General features: G+C 40.4%; 1 protein-coding gene across 1 annotated transcript in view; it reads left to right on the top strand.

The window, feature by feature from the left end:
• The window catches only part of myo1g (myosin IG), a 68,493-nt gene that overhangs the window by 37,080 nt on the left and 11,417 nt on the right, over positions 1-19,996 (top strand). Inside the window, exon 22 of the mRNA XM_034704543.1 lies at positions 11,805-11,962. Within this exon, the coding sequence (XP_034560434.1) occupies positions 11,805-11,962 (158 nt within the window). The remainder of the gene's footprint in view (positions 1-11,804; positions 11,963-19,996) is intronic.

Below are 19,996 nucleotides of genomic sequence, written 5' to 3'. Positions count from 1 at the left end.
AAATTATTCACGGATTAAGTTCATCGTCAATAATCAGTCTGTTTCGCATGTTTTTCATGTTGTTAGCAGCCATGACATCATTTCCATCCCAATTATCTCTGCTGAGAGATGCACATCTAAAACAGTAGGAACAGACACAGACCGGGTTGTGACCAAGCGGCAACCTCCGTTCTCAAAATATGAAGCCCATGCAGAAGTGCAAAAAGTGCAGTTCATCTAGTGTCCACTAGAGGCTGGCTGCAGAAACACTGGAAACCACATACACACCCATTAAAAAAAGACGATCTGTGCAGCAATAATAAACATCAGCCTGGTTCAAAAAACGGTTTAGGTCTAAATAGCTTGTTTCTCTTTGGGCACACACCGTACGATTTACTGACATGGCTGACTTGGTTGACAGGCAGGCACCCTGTAGCTGTTAGCAAAAAGGCTAAAAGCTCGCCTCTTTACCTCACACTAGCTCGGAGGAAGTTAGGTTGAGTTCAGATCTTCTAATATGGCTGATGAAAGGCGCTTCAGTAACAGAGGGGTGATGTCACGGATACTACGTCCATTTATTATACAGTCTGGTTGTGTCAGGTAAATAAAACATAGTTAAATGTTGGCAGCTGATGCAACATCACTGTATCCTAGAAATTCAAAAGTCTGGAAGCATTTCACCCTCAACACTGCAAAAAAAAAGGCTGCCTGTTACATTTGTGTAACACACCTCGCCTGTCATGGGATCACGTTGGAAGTGCACGAACGTTTGAAGAGCGTGAGTCTTTTAAACATCAGCTGTGACATTCAGCCTAACAGCCCAGAGTCAGAGCAGTGCTGTGCGACTTTTCTCTCATTCCACATTTTCCGTCCCTCGCCTTAAAAGCTTTCCCTGAAACCACTTCATCTTTTTCTCTCCTTCTCATCTCTTCATCTTCCTCCTCTACTACCACCAAACAGGGGAGCAAACTCTTACCATGTCACTATGGTAACCTCATAACACGTAAAAACAAAATCATCCATCTTACATTAACAGATTAACACCAGGTATGTGTAAAGCCAATGCAGAATATGGCTCGAATGGAGGTTTTTTAAGGGCATGTTTTGAGTTTAAAAGATTAATGTTGAGATTAAATGTAAAAGCTGATGGCTTGATAAAAGCCAGTGAGTCATTCTGTAATCGTGTCATCGACTATATTTGTTGCAATGGCAGAATATGTAGACACTGATAATGCACTTTGGTGTGTTCTTATGATGTTTTGAATACATTTGTTGTGTGGATAATTTGCATGAAGCCACAATTTGTTAAACCTAAGACTGGTTTAGCCCCCCCTCATGTTTATCTCTGGTGAAAATACATAATTGAGATCAATCAATCAATCAATCTTTATTTATATAGACCCAAATCATAACAAATGTTATCTCAAGACACTTTACAAACAGAGTAGGACTAGACCGTACTCTATGTTTTATTATTAACAAAAGACCCAACATCAAGACAGGATAAGATCCAGTCCCATCTTACAGACAGGACTCAGTCTGATCTCATCTTAATCCACCATGAGCAGAGCACTTTGCAGCATTTAGCAAGTTACGGCGGCAAGGACAAACTTCCCAAACAGGCAGAAACCTCGAGCAGGACCAGACTCATGTTAGACAGACATCTGCCATTACTGAGCTGGGGTTGGAAAGAGGGATGGTGGGAGTATTTAGAAAGAGAGATGATAGTGGTGAGACGGATAGTAGTAGATGTAATTGTTTCTTAGGACTTAATGAAACAAATCTTTGGCCCATCTGTCATCGTGAGCGTCTGTTCACAGTAAAGACTCAGAGAGACGCATATATCTGGAAGAATTGGTTTGTAGTTAAGAACCAACATCTGTGAGCAGATTGTTACCTACATTTATGTGCAGATATCTACGCATAGAGATTAAGTTATGCTTGGTTGTGTTTAGATGATAGCCAGTGGGCTGTATAGGTTGCATTTACGGTCAGTGCTTTCTATCTTTGTTGCTTTACACTTGGACAGTTTTCCTGCCGGCAACCAAAGCCCATTCAAACATACTTATTAATAGCAAGTCAAACCATGAATTGGTCTAAAAATGGGAACAGGACCGATGCTCCACCAGATTCTGCAGATATCTATTTTTATTGATAAGCAAGAAACAGATATCAGGAAAAAACAGAGGCTGAGATGACCTTGTTTACACAGAAACATTTTCAATACAAAACCCAAACATTTGAAAACAGGTCTCAGAGTGGAATATTTTGAAAACACAACCTCTTATGTTTCAGTACAAACGAGTGATACTCAGACGCCACGCCTCTGTATTATGTTCCCAATCAAATAGCCATGCAGGAGTAGGAGTGCTAGCAACAATGGCGGACTACTGAGCTGGGATTGAGCGGCTGACTCTTCCCCAAAGTTAACAGTTTTTCAAGTGTTTTTTTTGTACTCCCTGCTCCATTGAAGCTTAATGTACAGGTGTGTGGTGTTCTTTGTGGTGTTTCATGTCAAAGCTATACTGCCATCTACTGGTCTGGCATGCATACCTCAACGTTTTCAGTCATTTTTGCATTGTCATGTACACTACCAGTCAACGTTTTTTATTTATTTTAATTATTTGAAACACTGTAGATTAATACTGAAGGCATCAAAACTATGAAAAAACATATATGGAAGTATTTCATTAACAAAAAAGTGTTAAACAAACCAGAATATGTTTTATATTTTAGATTCTGTAAAGTAGCCCCCTTTTTCCTTCATGACAACTTTGCACACTCTTGGTATTCTCTCAGTCTGCTTCATGAAGTAGTCTCCTGGAATTTGTAGAGTTACTTGCCTTCTTAATGTGTTTGAGACCATCAGTTGTGTTGTTCAGAGGTAGGGTTAGTACACAATGGATAGCCCTGTTTGACTACTGTTGTAATCCATATTATGGCAAAACCATATTATTTCATAGTTTTGATGTCTTCAGTATTAATCTACAATGTCAAAAATAATTAAAATATTAAAAACCATTGAATGAGAAAGTGTGTCCAAACTTTTGACTGGTAGTGTAAATGCAGGCGTTTCTGTTTTTAATGTGTCCATTCTTGTGTAAACAAGGCCTCAGTGCTGGATTTGTGTGGTCATGCTCATTTTTTCAGCCTGCAAACAACCACATCTTTCAGACTCTAACAGGATGTTTCTGCTTCATTAACTTTCAAACACAACCCAGAACTTTTCCAGGAATTTTCAAGGAATTCAAGAACTGAAACGTGCCAGTCGACCATGTGAACCTGGCACTTAATATGATCCCAGTAAGTAAAGTTTCAGGTGGCCAAGTAGTCCCTGTTACTACTTTCCATAAGTTCAGCAGCTTAGTAGATGAAGCTTGCACTTGGACCTCCAATAACTATGACTTTGTAGAAAGTAACTTGTCTTAGTGTAAGGATTAGGGTTGCACGTGTGTTGTTTTCTCGTGTTGATCTGTGACTGTTCTATTATTCGTTATCCTGCAGCAGTAAAACAGAGGCGTGCAACAGGAACTCTAGTTGCTCCAAGGTTGAAAGTGTTACACGCCTCCAGTAAAAGCTTTTTTATTGACAACATATAAGGGCTGCGTGGGACACCTGGATTACCAACAAGTTCAAGCTGCCCTGTGGTCAGGCAGACGAATCAAAACAATAAATATCCAAAAGTGGGTCAGACTGGTAGGATATAATGCTCAACAATGGGGCCAGTATATGTACTGCAGGTCTGATAGGAAGGTGGGAACAAGAAACCTTGAACTTGAACAAGAGAAGAGGTGAGTGAGTAGGATCAGGGAATGGGAATGGTGAGAATTGGGTTTGGACAGGAGGGTTAGTTTGATGAAAAACAGAGAAGGAAACAGAGGAAAGAAATTATACAAAGAACCTCCAGAAATCATCACATACTTTTACTAGTGGAGCATTCCTTTAACCCTAAAACAAAGTCTTGACCCTTAGATAAACTGTTACGTAATGAACCTCATTCTCATAAAAAAAAAAAAAGGGCACAGACACACGGTGCAGCACCAAACAGCAGCTCTACTTCCTAATAACTACCAGGAATGTGGGTCAGACCTGGTACTCTGCCCCAGCTGTCATTTATTTACACACACCCACGCACAAACACGCACAGAACTCCATCATTTTTGACCCAGGTCACTGCCATCCATCAATAAAAAAAGAGTACAAGAGCAATAAGAGGACTCACAGGGAGAGAACAGCGTCTACTTTTGACTCAGGGAGCTCATGACCTGCTTTGTCAGGATCTGTGAGGGTGTCAGGTCAGTCAGTGTGTTTGTCAGGTGTTAAAGTTGATGTGCAGACAAATGGTGACAGCTCGGTTTAATCTGATGCTCCAAGTTCATCTGGAATAGTGTGATGTGTTTCTGAATGACGCAGGATGTTAGGAAGGGACTGGCTGTTAGCGGGGAGTTGATGGCTGAGTTTTTCAGGAGCTGGAGTTGTGGAGTCATTTTGTTAATGGACTATTTGCAGAGCACTGCATGGCACATCAGCAGTAGTAATGGAGGTCTGTTGGAGGTCTACCTGGAGCACTGATTGCGAGGTCTCTTACAGCTTGTGCTGAACTCTTCCGACCATTGATTGGTCAACAGACACATTACGTCCCAGTAAGGGATGGTGTAAAGTGAGCAAACCTGAAGGGAATTTGTATAACCACACGCTCACGATACACTAGTCTGCGTATTGCCCAGCTTTCCACTCAAGATACAAACATGTTGACATTAAGGATTGATTTTTTGTTGATGTATTTATCCAGCTAAGAAAATAGTCCCTCAGATTGGTAGCACTTCCATGGCGATAACATTTTCTCAGCAGCTTGCTAACAGGTCCAGTTTATGTTCAACATCACATTATTATTCACGGTAAAGTCAAAACTCAATGTTTTTTGTTGGCATTTGCACTTTCTAAATCTGTTGGTATTTTCTTGTCCTTCGACACTACCAAAGCACATACCGTGTTTCACCTCCCTCGCTCTTTTCTTCTTAACATCACTGGTGACTGGTCAGCCTTAAATCCTGAATCTAAAGTTTCAAGTGCTCCAACTTTTTAAGAAACCCTCCATGTTTTTTACCGATGCTGAATGTTAACAGAAACATACATTTTTGCCACAATGTCAACAGGCAGAGAGGAAATTTGCTGGACTCCTTTTCACAGATTAATTTGATATAACTTGTGTGATAAGATAAGATAAGATAGATACTCCTTTTATTCGTCCCACAACGGGGAAATTCATGGAGTTACAGCAGCAAACAAAAAGGTGTACAGTACAAGAATTTCATCAAGAATATATATATATAAAAAAATGTCCATCAAAGACGACAGCTTGGCCATAATTCTCCTGTCAGCCACCACCTCCACAGGGTCCAGGACTGAGCTGGCCTTCTTCCCCAGTGTGTTCAGTCTTACTCTCCTGTATCCTGACCGCCCACAGCAGGTGAAATCCTTCCAATGTGGCGTTCGTGTCTGGTGTTAGCTCTGTTAGCATGATGCTAGTCTGCCAGTATTCCCTCTGGTGCTGGGTTAGCTCGTCCACCTTATCGTAGATAGATCTTACATTCGCCATAACGGTGGGTGGAAGGACAGGTCGATGTCGTCTTTTCTTAGATCAGGATGTCCCAAGCATCACATTTGCTGTTGAGGATTAATCAGTATTGTTATAGGGTTTCGACCAATCAGAATCAAGTATTTGACACAGCCAGGTAATAACAGGAGTTAATGTTCAAAGCCGTTCTAGAGATTTCCTCATCCTGTCCTTGCCTGCTTTTACAAGTGCTGTCTGTGATGGAAATCCAACACAGATCAGGTGTAAAGTATGTTAATGTAGATATGTTAGGTATGGGTCTTAAGGGTACATGATTTAAAGTACTCTCTAGCTTTTGTCTCCCAAAAGTCATCTCAGAGAAGCAACACAGCTGTGAGAATAATACTTAACTATATGTGAATTCAAATGTCATGTCTTGTATATTCATATCTATCATATTTATAGAACTGGAGACATTTTAGTTTCACTTTGATGTTTTACAGTGAAAATATAATCAAGTGCTGATTTGCAGTTTGGCTCTCTAGTGTTTTTTCAATGACTTGATTGAAGGTTTTGATGAATGAGGAGGGACAACACCTGTCTAACAGAGAGTGAGTAAGCACAGCTTGATGTACAGCAGCAGTTTTAGAGAGACATAATGAGAGAGACAGAATGAGAGACAGAGAGAGAGAGAGAGAGAGCAGAAAGATGCCAGAGGGTTAAAAACCATCATTATGCAGCAGCGCAGCGGCTAAAGATAGCTGATGCCATTAAGCTTTGCTGCTCACACTGAGGGGAATGACTCTTATCCAGGTCAGAAGCTGAGAATAAAGAGCTATAGAAGCAGCACTGCCTTTTCCTCTTAGTGTGTCACCAGATCAACCGGCATCCATCTGACTGTCAGCACTGACCTCTCAAATGTTACGCAGCTTTAAGACCGATGGAATACTCTGACATAGTTGTTCAAAACTGGGCTGGGTTTAACAGTTTTCTCCGGATAATGTTTAACTAGCTTTAAAACCATGTCACACAAAAGAAGAAAACTCAGTGACCCATGAGAATAACCATTTTTCACATGACACATTTGTGAAAAATGATAAATAGAGTTCTTGAATACATCTTCTGGTGCACTTGAACACATCATCAGTGATGTAACCTGAGGTCATTGGGTGTTTCGGGTCTCTCAACATCAGACACCATTGCCCAGGCAACCCAGCCGTGGTTGATTAGACCGTGGCCTGCGTTCAGGTGGCATTCACCTCTCCCCATGGTTCTGCTCTCCGGATCCAGAGCCATCTCGAGGCTTTCTCAGCGGCTTTGGTAGTGTTCTTGATGGCTCTGCTCCTTGGTGTTCCTGTAATGTCCAGTGCACTTAGGGCTTTGTGGAGTGAACACCCCACAAATCCCCTGCTGGGTATGCATCTTGCCTTCCAGCCCTGCGCCTGACAGTCAATGACCAGGTGTTAATAATAATAAATAAATAAATAAATAAAAATGAAAACAATTATTCTTGGTAAGAACTGTGCAGTTTGTAGGTGGAAGAAGTTATTTAAAATCCTGTTCACAAAATGCACAGTATAGTTAACAAGGCCCATAAGGGCCTGTGTCCACTAGCAGCATTTTTTAGTCTTGAAAGCATCCAAAATTTCAAACCAAGAGCACATCTTATCTGCACTTCCTGATGCTAGGTTACTAAAGTTGTCTGAAAGCATTTACGCTTCCTTCTGTAGTGACTGTGAAGTCTCTGTTTGCTTCGTAGTAACTTTTATTCAAGGAGATTTTTCAAAGAAAACATAAAAAAACAATGGATTTGTGTTTGTATTTGATCTAGAACAGCTAACTAAACCCTTGAAAAGATGAATCTAGATGCATGAGATAACCATGTGAGGAAAAGGCTGGGAGAATATTCCTGACTGGTACAAGAGATGCATGTAGATGATGATCTTTAAAACGCTTTCAGATTCAACAAGACCCGATTTGAGATCGTTTTGAAATCTCTCCATGCTTTAGGCAGTTCAATCTGAATCATTGTAAACTGAGCTAAAAAAACTACTAGGTTTTCAGAGACTGCTGCTGGATTTGTTTCTCTTCCACCTTTATCCAAAGTCTCCCCCCTCTTCTTGATTTTGATTGGTCGTAATGGAGGAGCGACATTGGGAGCATGACAGTTGAAAAGTGGACACAGGCCCTTAATCTAAAGATGGGAAGTTTGATCCCCCACAGTCCACATCTCAAACTGGGCACCAAATCTCTCCTGTACGCTGTGCATCAGAGTGTAAGTGTGTGTCTGTATGAGGATAAGATTAGAACCTGATGAGTGTGCGTCATCAGCGAATCAATGTGTGCTAATGTGGTTAATGGCATGTAATGTAAAGCGTGGAGAGCAGTGGGAACACTGCAAAATTGATATATAAGTAGAGTCCATTAACCATTAACCATTTACATGACTCACAGCAGGAGGAGGAGGACTTTCTGTGATAAGTGCAGGAGATGAACAGCTGCATTAGAAACTGTTTCTTTGGTGAAAGGTGTAAGAAAGGACGTCATAACAACTCTGAGGCTTTATTCTGTGCAGCTATACTCGCTTGGAGTTGTTACTCACAGCAAGCAGAGGCTGAAAATAACACTTTAAAAGTACAGTCTGCTGCTTATGTTGATTAACTTTATGAATTTGGGTCAAATTTGAGTGAATTTGGGGATGTTTTGTTCCTAACTGCAAAGACAAAGCACATGGATTTTGCTGTGGTTGTATTTGTGCTTCTTACTGAGATACCACAGAATAGATACTGGAGGTTTTAACATCAGTAATTTGACGGACAAACTCTATTTCTCTTCAAAGGAAGTTGAAGTTTTAACATTTGCCCATAGTTTAAATGCAAGAGATGGTTACCTTAGCCTGGAGTCAGGTCAATAGGTGTTAGGCAAAACTGAGGAGGTCAGGTAAATATTATAAGTGTTAAAAGAAATGAAGATCAGCACATTTAGTGATAAATTAGATAAATAAGTAAGGTAAATAAATAAGTTAACAAACTTTCTAATGATAAGTCGGTAATATTTAAAGTTTGGATGCTGTTTTCACAAAATGAGCAACACAAAGATGAAACTTGCACTCTGACAAAGCCAAAAGATGAACTGACAATGAAGATCTCAGTAAAGTGAAGGCCTCAAAACTGCATGTTTCACATCCATCAGATCATAAAGCTCTATGTGCATTTTCCTAATATTAAATCAAACTTTTTCCATAAGCTCACTCTGAGTAAAAACTGCAACTGAAATCACGTAATGTATCCGTCATCACGTTTTTAATACACTAAATGACTGAACCTCGGAGTGATGACCTCTGCAGTGTCCCCGTTTCTGTAGGTTGTACCAGAATGTGGCCTCGTCTGTGTTGCACGTTGTCGTCCCTGCAGGATTAACCTGCGTGTAGCGGGGGCTGTAAGAGGCTTAGTCCACGTTTGTGTCCCGTTCCCTCTCTAAAATCTGTGACACGCCTAACTTCCTCTGTCTGAAAGTCTGTCTCTCTCTCTCTACGCTGCTCCACATACACTCCACGACTGTACTTCGGTACGACGATGAGGTAACTTTTCCCATTTTCAGCTGTTTAATTCTTCTACTCTGATGCATTTCAGAGAGACAGGTTGAAGTTTTTACTCCTGTGTTTCTACTCAGTAACTCACCCCCTGGTAACTTCACAGACTTAAATGATCAATATAAAATTAAAGTAATCTCATAACTAAATGAGCTTCATTATTGTAGGTTAAGCCTCTCAGCGGTACAGCCACCTTACAGCTGCAATATTAAAGTGATGGACACATGCATAAAGTGTTATGATACAGTGGTTTGATAAATATGAGCAAAATTACTTCACAATAAGCTTTTTAGTTTTATTGTTTTGATGCTTAAGCATATGTATATTCTGACTAAGTAAGGTTTTAATCAATCAATCTTTATTTATATAGCCCCAAATAACAACAAACTTTATCCCAAGATACAAACAGAGCAGGTCTAGACTGTAATCTAGGTTATATTATTAACAAAGATCCACCATCAAGATAGGATAAGATCCAGTCCCATCCTACAGACAGGACTCAGTTTGATCCACCATGAGCAAAGCACCTTGCAGCATTTAGCAAGGAAAAACATCCTTTAATAGGCAGAAACCTCGAGCAGAACCAGACTCACGTTAGCCAGCCTCATGTGAGTTGGGCTGTAAGAGTACCCAACATCTGGTTGGTGATGTTTCCCATTCTGGGTATTCCTTCAGAATATCAGCAGCATTTAGCAAGTTACAGCGGCAAGGACAAACTTCCTTTAACAGGCAGAAACCTCGAGCAGAACCAGACACATGTTCATCAGCCGTCTGCCTTGACTGAGTTGGGATTGGAAAGAGAGATAGAAGGAGATGAAGAGTGAGAGATGATATTAGTGGTTTTTTAAATGTCTGTATTTTGCTTGGGTACTTCTAAACTGTTACATTGCTCCCTTTTCTCAACTCAAATATCTAAGTACTTGTCCCACGACTGCTCGCAGTAAATCTGTGGGTTACTCCAACTGGGTCACACCTCATGACTTTCCCTTCATTGCACCTCCAGCAGCACACGTGCAGCGCGGGCAGAGTTTCTCTCACCCTACATACAGTGAGCAGAAATAATCCGCTGACTTCATTCATGGCGTGATCTTTTGATCCTGGATATACCGTGCCACACTTGATTAAATTCACAGGTATTATACATTGACGTGATAATCCCTGACATTTTTTAAACAGATGAATTGCTGGCACTCTCATATGCGACACTGAATATCAGCCATTAGGCTTACAGTCAGGTGTTTTACTGAGCTGACGTAGCAATGAAACATTTAAACAGTACTCCGTCACGTGTGAAAGTCCTGCATTCAGACACACCTAAAGCTCAGATATATGGTTCATAAAATGTACTGTAGTGGAGCGAATGTGAGATGACCCACTCTTGCCTAGATGAATTTGTAGAAAAGCACTTTTCGAAGACAGAATCTTGTTTTGATTTTTAAAAGAAACACTTTTATTTGACAGAATACACGTTCAATAGACCAAGGTTTTTTGTTTTTACATCAAATTAAAATGTAAACATGCCTAAAAGAAGCATCACTGCTACCAGTTTTTTCCAATATCATAATAATGAAGACAACCTGTAGTTTATTAGTCATACAACCATCTGTCTCAGTTAAAAAAGAACCATACGTAGCCTCTCTGGAGATCCTCAAAGCTTTATGACGGCTCTGGTAATTAGTATACCTCTGATCTGTTTTTCACAAACACACTGTCACTCTCTCCTGTCAATCTACGGCTGATGACTAAATTAACTGATTTCCAAACCGTGGGAGACCACACACATAAGGACGGTTCCAACACATTTCTAACACTACGTTCCTCTGAACATACACACAAGACACGATTCCATAACTGCTAGACCACGCTCTTAACCCTTAACCATGGTGATTCCACAGAGACCAGATCTCACAGAAACTTGTGTGATCAAACGTGACTTTAGAAGATAAACAAACATGGGGCACAGTTGTGTTTATGTTCACTTCCATGTTTGTGAGCTGTCAGTCAATCAATCAATCAATCAATCAATCAATCAATCAGTCAGTCAGTCAGTCAGTCAATCCATCTTTATTTGTGTAGCGCTAAATCACAACAAATGATCTCAAGACTCTTTACAAACAGAGCAGGTCTAGACCATACTCTTTGTTATATTATTAACAAAGACCCAACATCAAGACAGGATAAGATCCAGTCCCCTCTTACAGACAGGACTCAGTCTGATCTCATGTTAATCCACCATGAGAAGAGCACTTTGCAGCATTTAGCAAGTTACAGCGGCAAAGACAAACTTCCTTTAACAGGCAGAAACCTCCAGGAGGACCAGACTCATGTTAGACATCTGCCTCGACCAAGTTGGGCTGTAAGAGTAGGCAACATTTGGTTGGTGACACTTCCCATTCTGCTCTTCTCACTGTTATTGTGGGTCTGTCAGAGGCAGTCTGACCTGGAATCTTAAATATCACATATTTGTGTACGGTTGTCAAAATCTCTTTCAAAGGAAGAGACTCTGAAATATAAAGCATCTTCTTTAAAACTGTGACTCTTAGAGACACAGAGTGTGCAGTCATGAACAACTCAACTGTGAATAAAATCAAGTACACCAGCCACTGTGTCTGTAAAGTTTTCAGAGCAGTCATGAACTGATGTCTGATGAGTTTTTACTTTTCTTTTTCTCACCAGTTCACAGGAATGAGTGTAACCAGCGGGGTTGATCAAATGGTGGCGCTACACACGTCCACCCAGGATGACGTCCTGCTCTGTTTGCAGCGAGGCCAGCTGAGCCCCAACCAGGACAGAGTGGGCGAGCTGGTGGGATCAATCGTGGACCACTTTGCACGGTAAGTCCCACAAGATCACACCTTCTCTCACGAGAAAAAAATCACTAATTATGTCCTTGAGCTTCCTGCTCTGTTCGCACTGCAGTCTTTAAAATGGTCCGGTGGTAGATGAGACCAAACCTGATGATATCTCTTATCGTTTTAAATACTTTTTTAAACAGATCTGTCTTTCATTCGATTTAACAAACAAAGTGTGCCATATATTCAAATCCCATAATACATGAGCGGTCAAAGTCTAATACTATAGGCTTCCCTCCAGACAGATCTTGGAAAAGCTCCTCTCAGGCTCCACTGCTCTACTTACTCATTTCTCACACTTCCTGGAAGACTAACAGGTCGTGATTATTGTGTTTGATCCTTTGGCCTCTGATAAGTATGGGAAAGTAGTTAAAAACTGTTTGTTCTTTGACATATTTTCAGGCTACACCAAATAATTACAGAAGTTTTTTAAATTAAAGTAAGCTCTATTTCACAAGGTGGTCCCTTTTCTGAGGGAGTCTTGGCAAAGACAGTAGAGGTGGACTATAGTCAGGCTGATTAATCAGTCAGGCCGATAATCAAGCTGATTAATGACATTGTGAAATAATCAGCTGAATACCTACACATGCATATTCCTCTTTGATTTGATCTTCTCCTAGTGCATATGAAGAGTTCATTTGCAAAAACAGATAACTCACTTTTCCATTTTTTTTAAAAAATGTTTCAAAAAACATATTTTTTCTATGACTAGGTTTAGGTATTATCAATCAATTGGAGTTTGGTTGCTTTGACTAGTTTGATTAAGTCAAAATGACATTACTAATCAGAGGTATCTTAAAAATGTAACTTTATTAAAAATGTATATTGAAAAGAAATTTTTTTTTGATTTTAAAAAAAAAATGGAGATATCTGTTTTTGCAAAACATTTTAACTACTGCATTACATTTTCCTACCCATTCAATCAGTTTTCTACCAACTCAAATATTTGTCTACGGTTGAAAGTATATTTGCATTCTCCTTTGTGCAAAACACATTATTTACTGTGCAATGTACATTGTCCACCATGATACACACATTTACCACTGTGAAATATACATTATTATTATTACCTGGCTTCCTTGCTGATCTTCCAGCTGTGTAAGATGCTTGATTCTGATTGGTCAAAATCGCTTGACAACCCCTTGACCACGGTTATAATCTTTCATCAACATGAGCAACGCCATGTCGCCAACGCAACTGATCACACGTCATGTCAAATCAATCCACGGAAAAGAGTTCTGGCACATTTAGGTTCTGCTTGTTGACACCATAAACCGTAAGGTGAGGTAAACCCATAGACTGTATAAAATATGGATGTAGTATCCGTGACGTCACCCATCTGTTTCTGAAGCGCTGTTTTGAGCCCAATCATCGGCGGCAGTCATAGTGCTGCTGTTGAGCCACTCTGACGTAAAGAGGCGGGCTTTGAGCCTCCTCGCCAACAGCTACAGTGTTCCTGCCTGTCAATCAAGTCAGCTGTCCATCTCATTGGAAGACTCGTAATCTCAATATCTTCGAAAATTGCTGAGTTAGAAAAAAATAATTCATCCCACATACAGTGTGTGCCGATCGAGAAATGAGCTATCCAGACTACACTCGTCTTTTGTACCAGACTGTAAACATGTTTATTTCTGCTGTAAAGATCAGCTTTTTGAATTGGTGTGTATGTGGTTTTCCGGTACTTCCGGAGCCAGCCTCAAGCGGATCCTCGATAAACTGCAGTTTTTAGCACTTACGCATTGGACTCATATTTTTAGACCGGAGGTTGCCGCTTGGGTCGGTTCGGTAAACCGTTAGTTTCTGTTAGCATCATATTGGTAAACAATGTGGCTAGAACACTAGTTTTGGTTAGGATGCTAATTCAGCAGGTTAAACAACACAAATATTTACATGTTGGATCATGTCTGGCATTCTTAGCAACTAATGGAGCATGTGAGAGCACATTTAGGTTACTGATCGCTTCAAAGTAACTTTTAGTCGGGGTCCTGCTCACCCTGTCCGGATTCTATTTCCCATAACCACCTGCAAACCGTACATTTTCCCTTACTTAACTGCACAATATACACTATCCACTGTACAATACACATTACATACTGTGCATTACACATGCATTTTACATTGTTAACGGTGAAATATACTTTGTTTTGCATGAATTTTGCTGTGTTCGTTTAGATACCTGAATTTAGATCACTAAGGGTTGTGCACTTTCTGTTTTATATCATTCATAATGGCAACTATTTTCTGTTGATTTTATTTTAATCAGATTAAATCTATATCATTTTTATAGTATTTGAAAAGATGTACCAAAGCATTATACGTCAAACAGCTATCTTGTTTTTTTGGCATGATTCAGGGAACATGCAATGATTTTTTTTGTGTGATGACACATTATTTCATTAGAATAAAACACAACAGAGGCTGATTTCTCTCACTACACAGCTCTGACCAGAGAGGAGATATTAATGAGGAGATCAGCTGGTGAGGTGACTGTTGAAAAGAAAACATGCATCCTTTCAGCACACATGAACAAACACATCAGCATCAGAATCATTGTTAGCGGTCAAAGAGCCTCGAGTCTATTAACGCAGAATAACAATTACGCAAATCATATTCTTGGCATTTATCAGTGTCATAGTTGTCTGCGTCTGCGGCCTGCTCTGAATAAACGTCCGTGAAATGAATCAGTCGCGCTGACATTTATCACATTTATCACCCCAACCTGATTTGTCATTTCTGTTTAGAAATCTGATTCACATCCTCCCACATGCATCTCCGCCAGACTCCCTTTGAATGGCATGACCCGCAAGTCTTCACACACAGCAGACTGTTTTGGTTGTGTCAGTGGGCGTGTCAGTGTGTGTGTGTGTGTGTGTCTGTGTGTAAGTGTGGGTGTGTTGTTGTAAGTGTGGCCCGCTGAGACGGCACACGGTCAGCTGGGATTGGTCTCAAAAAAAGTCTTAATCCTCCAAATCCTGCCAGGACCAGAGCCTGTGACGTAGGAAAAGGGACAAAATACAGACAAACACACAGCAGAGGGAATCCTTTATACTAACGAAAAAACACACCACACACTGATACATGTATGAATATAATGATCTCACTGTTTGAGTTTTAAAAAGAAGTTTGAAGGCTGATTCTTTGAAACAAGGTCCACCGGTGTTTCTGAAGCTCCATGCCTCTGAGTAGATTAACAAACTTTAGTCCCATGATAACAAACTGAACCATCTGCATCTGTTTGTTTGAGTCTCTTTTAGCTCAAGGCCTGTCTCCCATGAGTGCATATTAAAATCACAATGAAAACATTTTTAGAATTACAATATGGACCTATATTACTGAAATTTAAACATAATTACTGCATAAACAAACAACACCTAAGCAACCCTCCCCCACTAACCAGCGATGCAGCAATTAGAGATTAAGCTGGTACTGAACTAATTTTTATTTATATAGCACCTTTTAATTTAACAAGTTTACAGCCGGGTTCAGAAAACTGTTTAGGTCTTGATTCCTCATCTTGTTAATTGTGATTGCTGTGAGAAGGTTTGATGAATAGGTTGGTGAATCAGCCTGAAGCCTGATTTATACCTCCGTGTGGAATAGACGGAGTAGCCTACGCTGTGGGTCTGTGTATCTCCTGTTCCTACGCAGAGGCCTACGTACGTAGCTGACGTGCACCTCCTCCAAAATGTAACTACACGTCAGTTCGATGCGGACGGCAAGCCCTGTGATGGGTCTGCTCGATGGCATTGTCTTTGTCTTCCATTCACCTCACTACACCCTTGTCCGCTTAACCACCGTGGGGTCCAGAGCCTTCAGCCGCTCTGGCACATCTCACAACATAATACACTCAGAATCCCTGCTACGTAGGGGCGACGCAGAAGTCTAAATCAGGCTTCAGCCCCACCTCTTTGCATGCTTCTAGATAGATGGTACTCATGTCGCCATCTGCAGCAGTACATAGCTTAGCATCATTGGAACTCTGCTTGGAACATCCTGTGATGTATTAGTTTTATTTTGTTTATCTGTTCAAAAACAAACTTTGGTGAACTTTATCGACACTCATTTAGAAGTTTTCGTGAGAGTTTTGGTGGCATAGAGAGATAACTCACCACATGTCTGAGTTTGTTTTTGCTCTCTGGGGGCCGTGCAGACGGCAACAGCATCAGGGTGTGTGTTCCCACTTTTATGAGTCCTTCTGTGTGTGTGTGTGTGTGTGTGTGTGTGTGTGTGTGTGTGTGTGTGTGTTTGTTTGTGTTCAGATGCTGATCCCAGATCCCTGGTGAGGCTTTTGTGGGTTTTATGAGTCTTAGACTTGTGGTCTGAGTTTGGGGCCTTTAGGTTGGGGGGTATGTGTGTTACTGGGGTCCCTGCAGCAGCTGTGCATCACTGCTCGGGGTGCGTCGGGCGTCACAGAGGAGGGTCGACCATCGAGGGGGAGTCAGTTCCAGCTCTCCGCCTGTCTTTGTGCCACCATCTGCGGTGAATGGAGGGGGGTCGTGACCTCAACCAGGCTACTCATGAGACAAAGTCAGGGGTGAGCCGTGTAAGTGTGTGTGAGCATGTGCATGGGGGGAGGAGGAGTATTACAACACTCACACACACACTCCTCTTGTGCTTCCTTCTGTCAGGAAGTGAAATTGAAAAGATGAGAGTCACGCGCACGTCATTTTTGTTTATGAGGTTTGGAGAATGGTCAGAGGAGGACACGCTGAATGGAGCGATTGTGATTCCTGCTTCTTTTTTTATCATCTCTGCCGTTCAAACACGAGAGCGAGGATCGGCGAGTGTTTGCAGACGAGAGAGTTGTGGCAAAGTGAGTCTCGTTTGAAAGTGGGTCAGTGAATGCAGCGTTCCACTCACAAGGTAGAGGCCTTACTTCAAAGCTGCTCCATGTTAGCGGAGAGGTCGGCGAAGACAAGCTGTCTCGTTTCCTGTCATGTCACATCCATCTCTGGTTCCCACAGTGAAGCTCGCTCCTCTTCATCCTCGACCAAACTCCTCATCCTCTCTCTCCTGCTTTCTCCTCCTGTCACCTGGGCCTGAGCTGTCAGCATGAATGAGCGAGTGTGTGTGTCGGTATGTTTACTGAGCTGGAGGGAGTCTGTGTGTGTGTGTGTGTGTTTGGAGGGGGATGTCTGCTCTTGGACCATCTGCTGGGGCAGCTGGAGGAGTATGAGTGGGCTAAAGGCAGGATTTAAGGAATGATCTGCCCCGGCCTTAAAAGATTGAGGAGGATTCTTTACTTAAATGGCAATTTGGGGATTTGATAATGTTACTGATCACGACCCTCATCACTATAAAAGTTTTTACACCAGCTGTGTTTCCGCATGTTCGCGTGAAACAACTTGCATATCTGTTTGATCCTGAACTTCACATGTTTTAAGAACAGGAAGCTAGAGGGAGGGACTCGTTACAGATATTGATTATGGTTTACTGTAGCCAGTGTTGCTGATTGTGAACACATTCAAACACAAACACAGCTTGTGAGTCCTGTGCATCATGAGAGGGGAACTTTTAATACAAGGAGAAAATTGTAAATGCTGATGAGTGTAGGAAGAGTAATGAACCCTTTTTTTGTGTTTAGCAGGAAGTTTAAAACCCCTGAAATTTGATTATGAATACCTACAGAGGGGCTATTCTATTCTGTTATTTTTAATTCTATTCTATTCTAATCTATTCTAGTTAACTCAAGATTATCTATTTCGTTCTATTCTGTCTAATTCCATTCCATTCCATTCTAGATCATCTTCTATTCTACTTCATTCTGATGCATTCTTATTTAATCTAATGTATTCTATTCTGTTCTATTCTATTGTATTCTAGTTCATTCTACTATACTATCTAATCTGGACTATTCTGTTTCATCCTATTCTATTCTACTCAAGTTGATTATATTATAATCTAATCTGTGCTATTCTGTTTTGTTCTATTCTCTTTTATTCTATTGAATTCTAGTTCATTCTACTTGATCTATTCTACTCTTTTCTGTCTATTCTATTCTATTCCATTCTGTATTAGTTTATTCTTCTATTTAACTTCTTTCTCATGTATTCTAATGTATTCCTATTTATTCTTTTCTGTTGTATTGCATTGTATTCTAGTTCATTCTACTATAATCTATTGTACACTTTTCCGTCTATTCTGTTCTATTCCATTCTGTATTAGTTTATTCTTCTATTATACTTAATTCTCATGTATTCTGATGTATTCTTATTTATTCTCTTCTGTTGTACTCTGTTGTATTCTATTCTGTTCTAGTCCATTCTACTATAATCTATTGTAGTCTATTCTCCACTATTCCAGGAGTTATTGTTCTGTTCTATTCTACTTCATTTTAATGTATTCTAATTTGTTCTATTCTTTTGTAATCTATTAAATTTTATTCTAGTTCATTCTTTTCATTTATACTAACATCTGTTCTAATCTATTATTTACTATTGTAGTTCATTCTTCTATTCTATTGTAGTTCACTCTATTCTATTCTATTCTATTCTATTCTATTCTATTCTGTTCTATTCTGAAAGATGTCAGATCAAGTTGTCAACAACAGGATGAAGTGGACAGATAGCCGAGCTTGGACTCAATCACTTGAATGCAACCCAAGCCTCATCATATTGGACACATTTTCTTATAGACTTTGCTGTGACGTGATGCATACGCTGGGCTAAAGAAGCAGAGGTGTAAGCTAGGTGCAATCTACAAAGTCAACAAACTAATTTTCTGATACTTTGGTGTTGAAGCCCAAAGTATCGAACTTTAGACTTGCTGTTTTATTATAGTTTAGCTGACGAAAAATATCCGTCATCTATCATCCTTAAGGGGCTCAAACAATCTTTTTAGATATTGTGTTTAATGAAGCACAAAACACCTTTACACAATGCTGACAATTAAGATCCTCACTCTGTTTGATTTGATGAATAGTTCATTCATTCAATTTATTTTCAAGTTATAACTCTTTTATTGTTTTCTGTCTCACAGCCCTTTAACAGAAGCAGACCTAAATAAAGTCTGAGTACTTCTTCCTCACCAACCGCAGAACAGTCATATTCTTATGTCTCTTTTTAATCAATATTTATTTTTCTATTCTGGGAAGAGAAAAGTGAAATTTTAATTTGCACTCCTCTGCCTTTTGTTTGTTTTCATTTACTCTGTCTCTTCCTCCTCCAGCTTCCCTTCTTCTCCAGCACCCTCTCCTCTTTTCTAAATCAGCACTTTCACTTATGAATATGGAAAGACCTGGGAATGTGTTGCATTAATAGCAATCTTCTGGGTCACCCCTCCCTGCACAGTGTTGCAGGAATACTGTGAGAAAAAAGACATGATTTCATTAACCTCAAAGTAGAAGTGCGAGGTCTTGTGATGTGTTTAATGACCACAGACACACAGCTCCCTGTCACTGATGTCTACAGACTTGTTGACTTTCTTGTTTGACCTCATTAGGTGTAAACAGTTTGAGAAATTCGTCCCTCTTTCTCCTAAATTCACTTTTTAGGTCGTGAAAGGCGTCATCTGAAGCTTGAAATAGCCTCCTCTGTCTCTCTTCCTACCCTTTTTTCTCCTCCCTCAGTGGCTGTCCTAAATGTGTTCGTCTATTGGTCTGTGCTGCTGGCCGGAGCAACAGGAGACACGGCTTCTGCTCTGAACTTTCCTCCATCACTTTGTTCCTTTTTACTCTCAGTCTCTTGTTTTTCACTCTATTTTTCTACTTCTGGTTCTAGTTTTTTGTTTGATACATGGCTCATCACCTCATCTCTCAACCTACATGAAGATGTATGATCTGTAGACAGGGGTCTGGATTTAGTCCCAGTGGTTCTGACCAATTATGTACCAGCAGGCTTTGGTGAATGCAGGTGTAACAGTCTGTGTGGAGAGCAAAAGCAGGTGGATCACATTCTCCTGAGAGAACATTTTAGCTATCACCAGCGGTAATCTCTCATGATTAATTTATCTCCATAAGCAGATATCTTTATGCAAAAGAAGCCTACAGTTCATTCTAGTTCAAGAAATTTAGCTTGA

The sequence above is a fragment of the Notolabrus celidotus genome, chromosome 16, assembly GCF_009762535.1.
Source record: "Notolabrus celidotus isolate fNotCel1 chromosome 16, fNotCel1.pri, whole genome shotgun sequence".
Lineage (NCBI taxonomy): Eukaryota > Metazoa > Chordata > Actinopteri > Labriformes > Labridae > Notolabrus > Notolabrus celidotus.
This window is presented reverse-complemented; position numbering and strand designations above follow the sequence as displayed.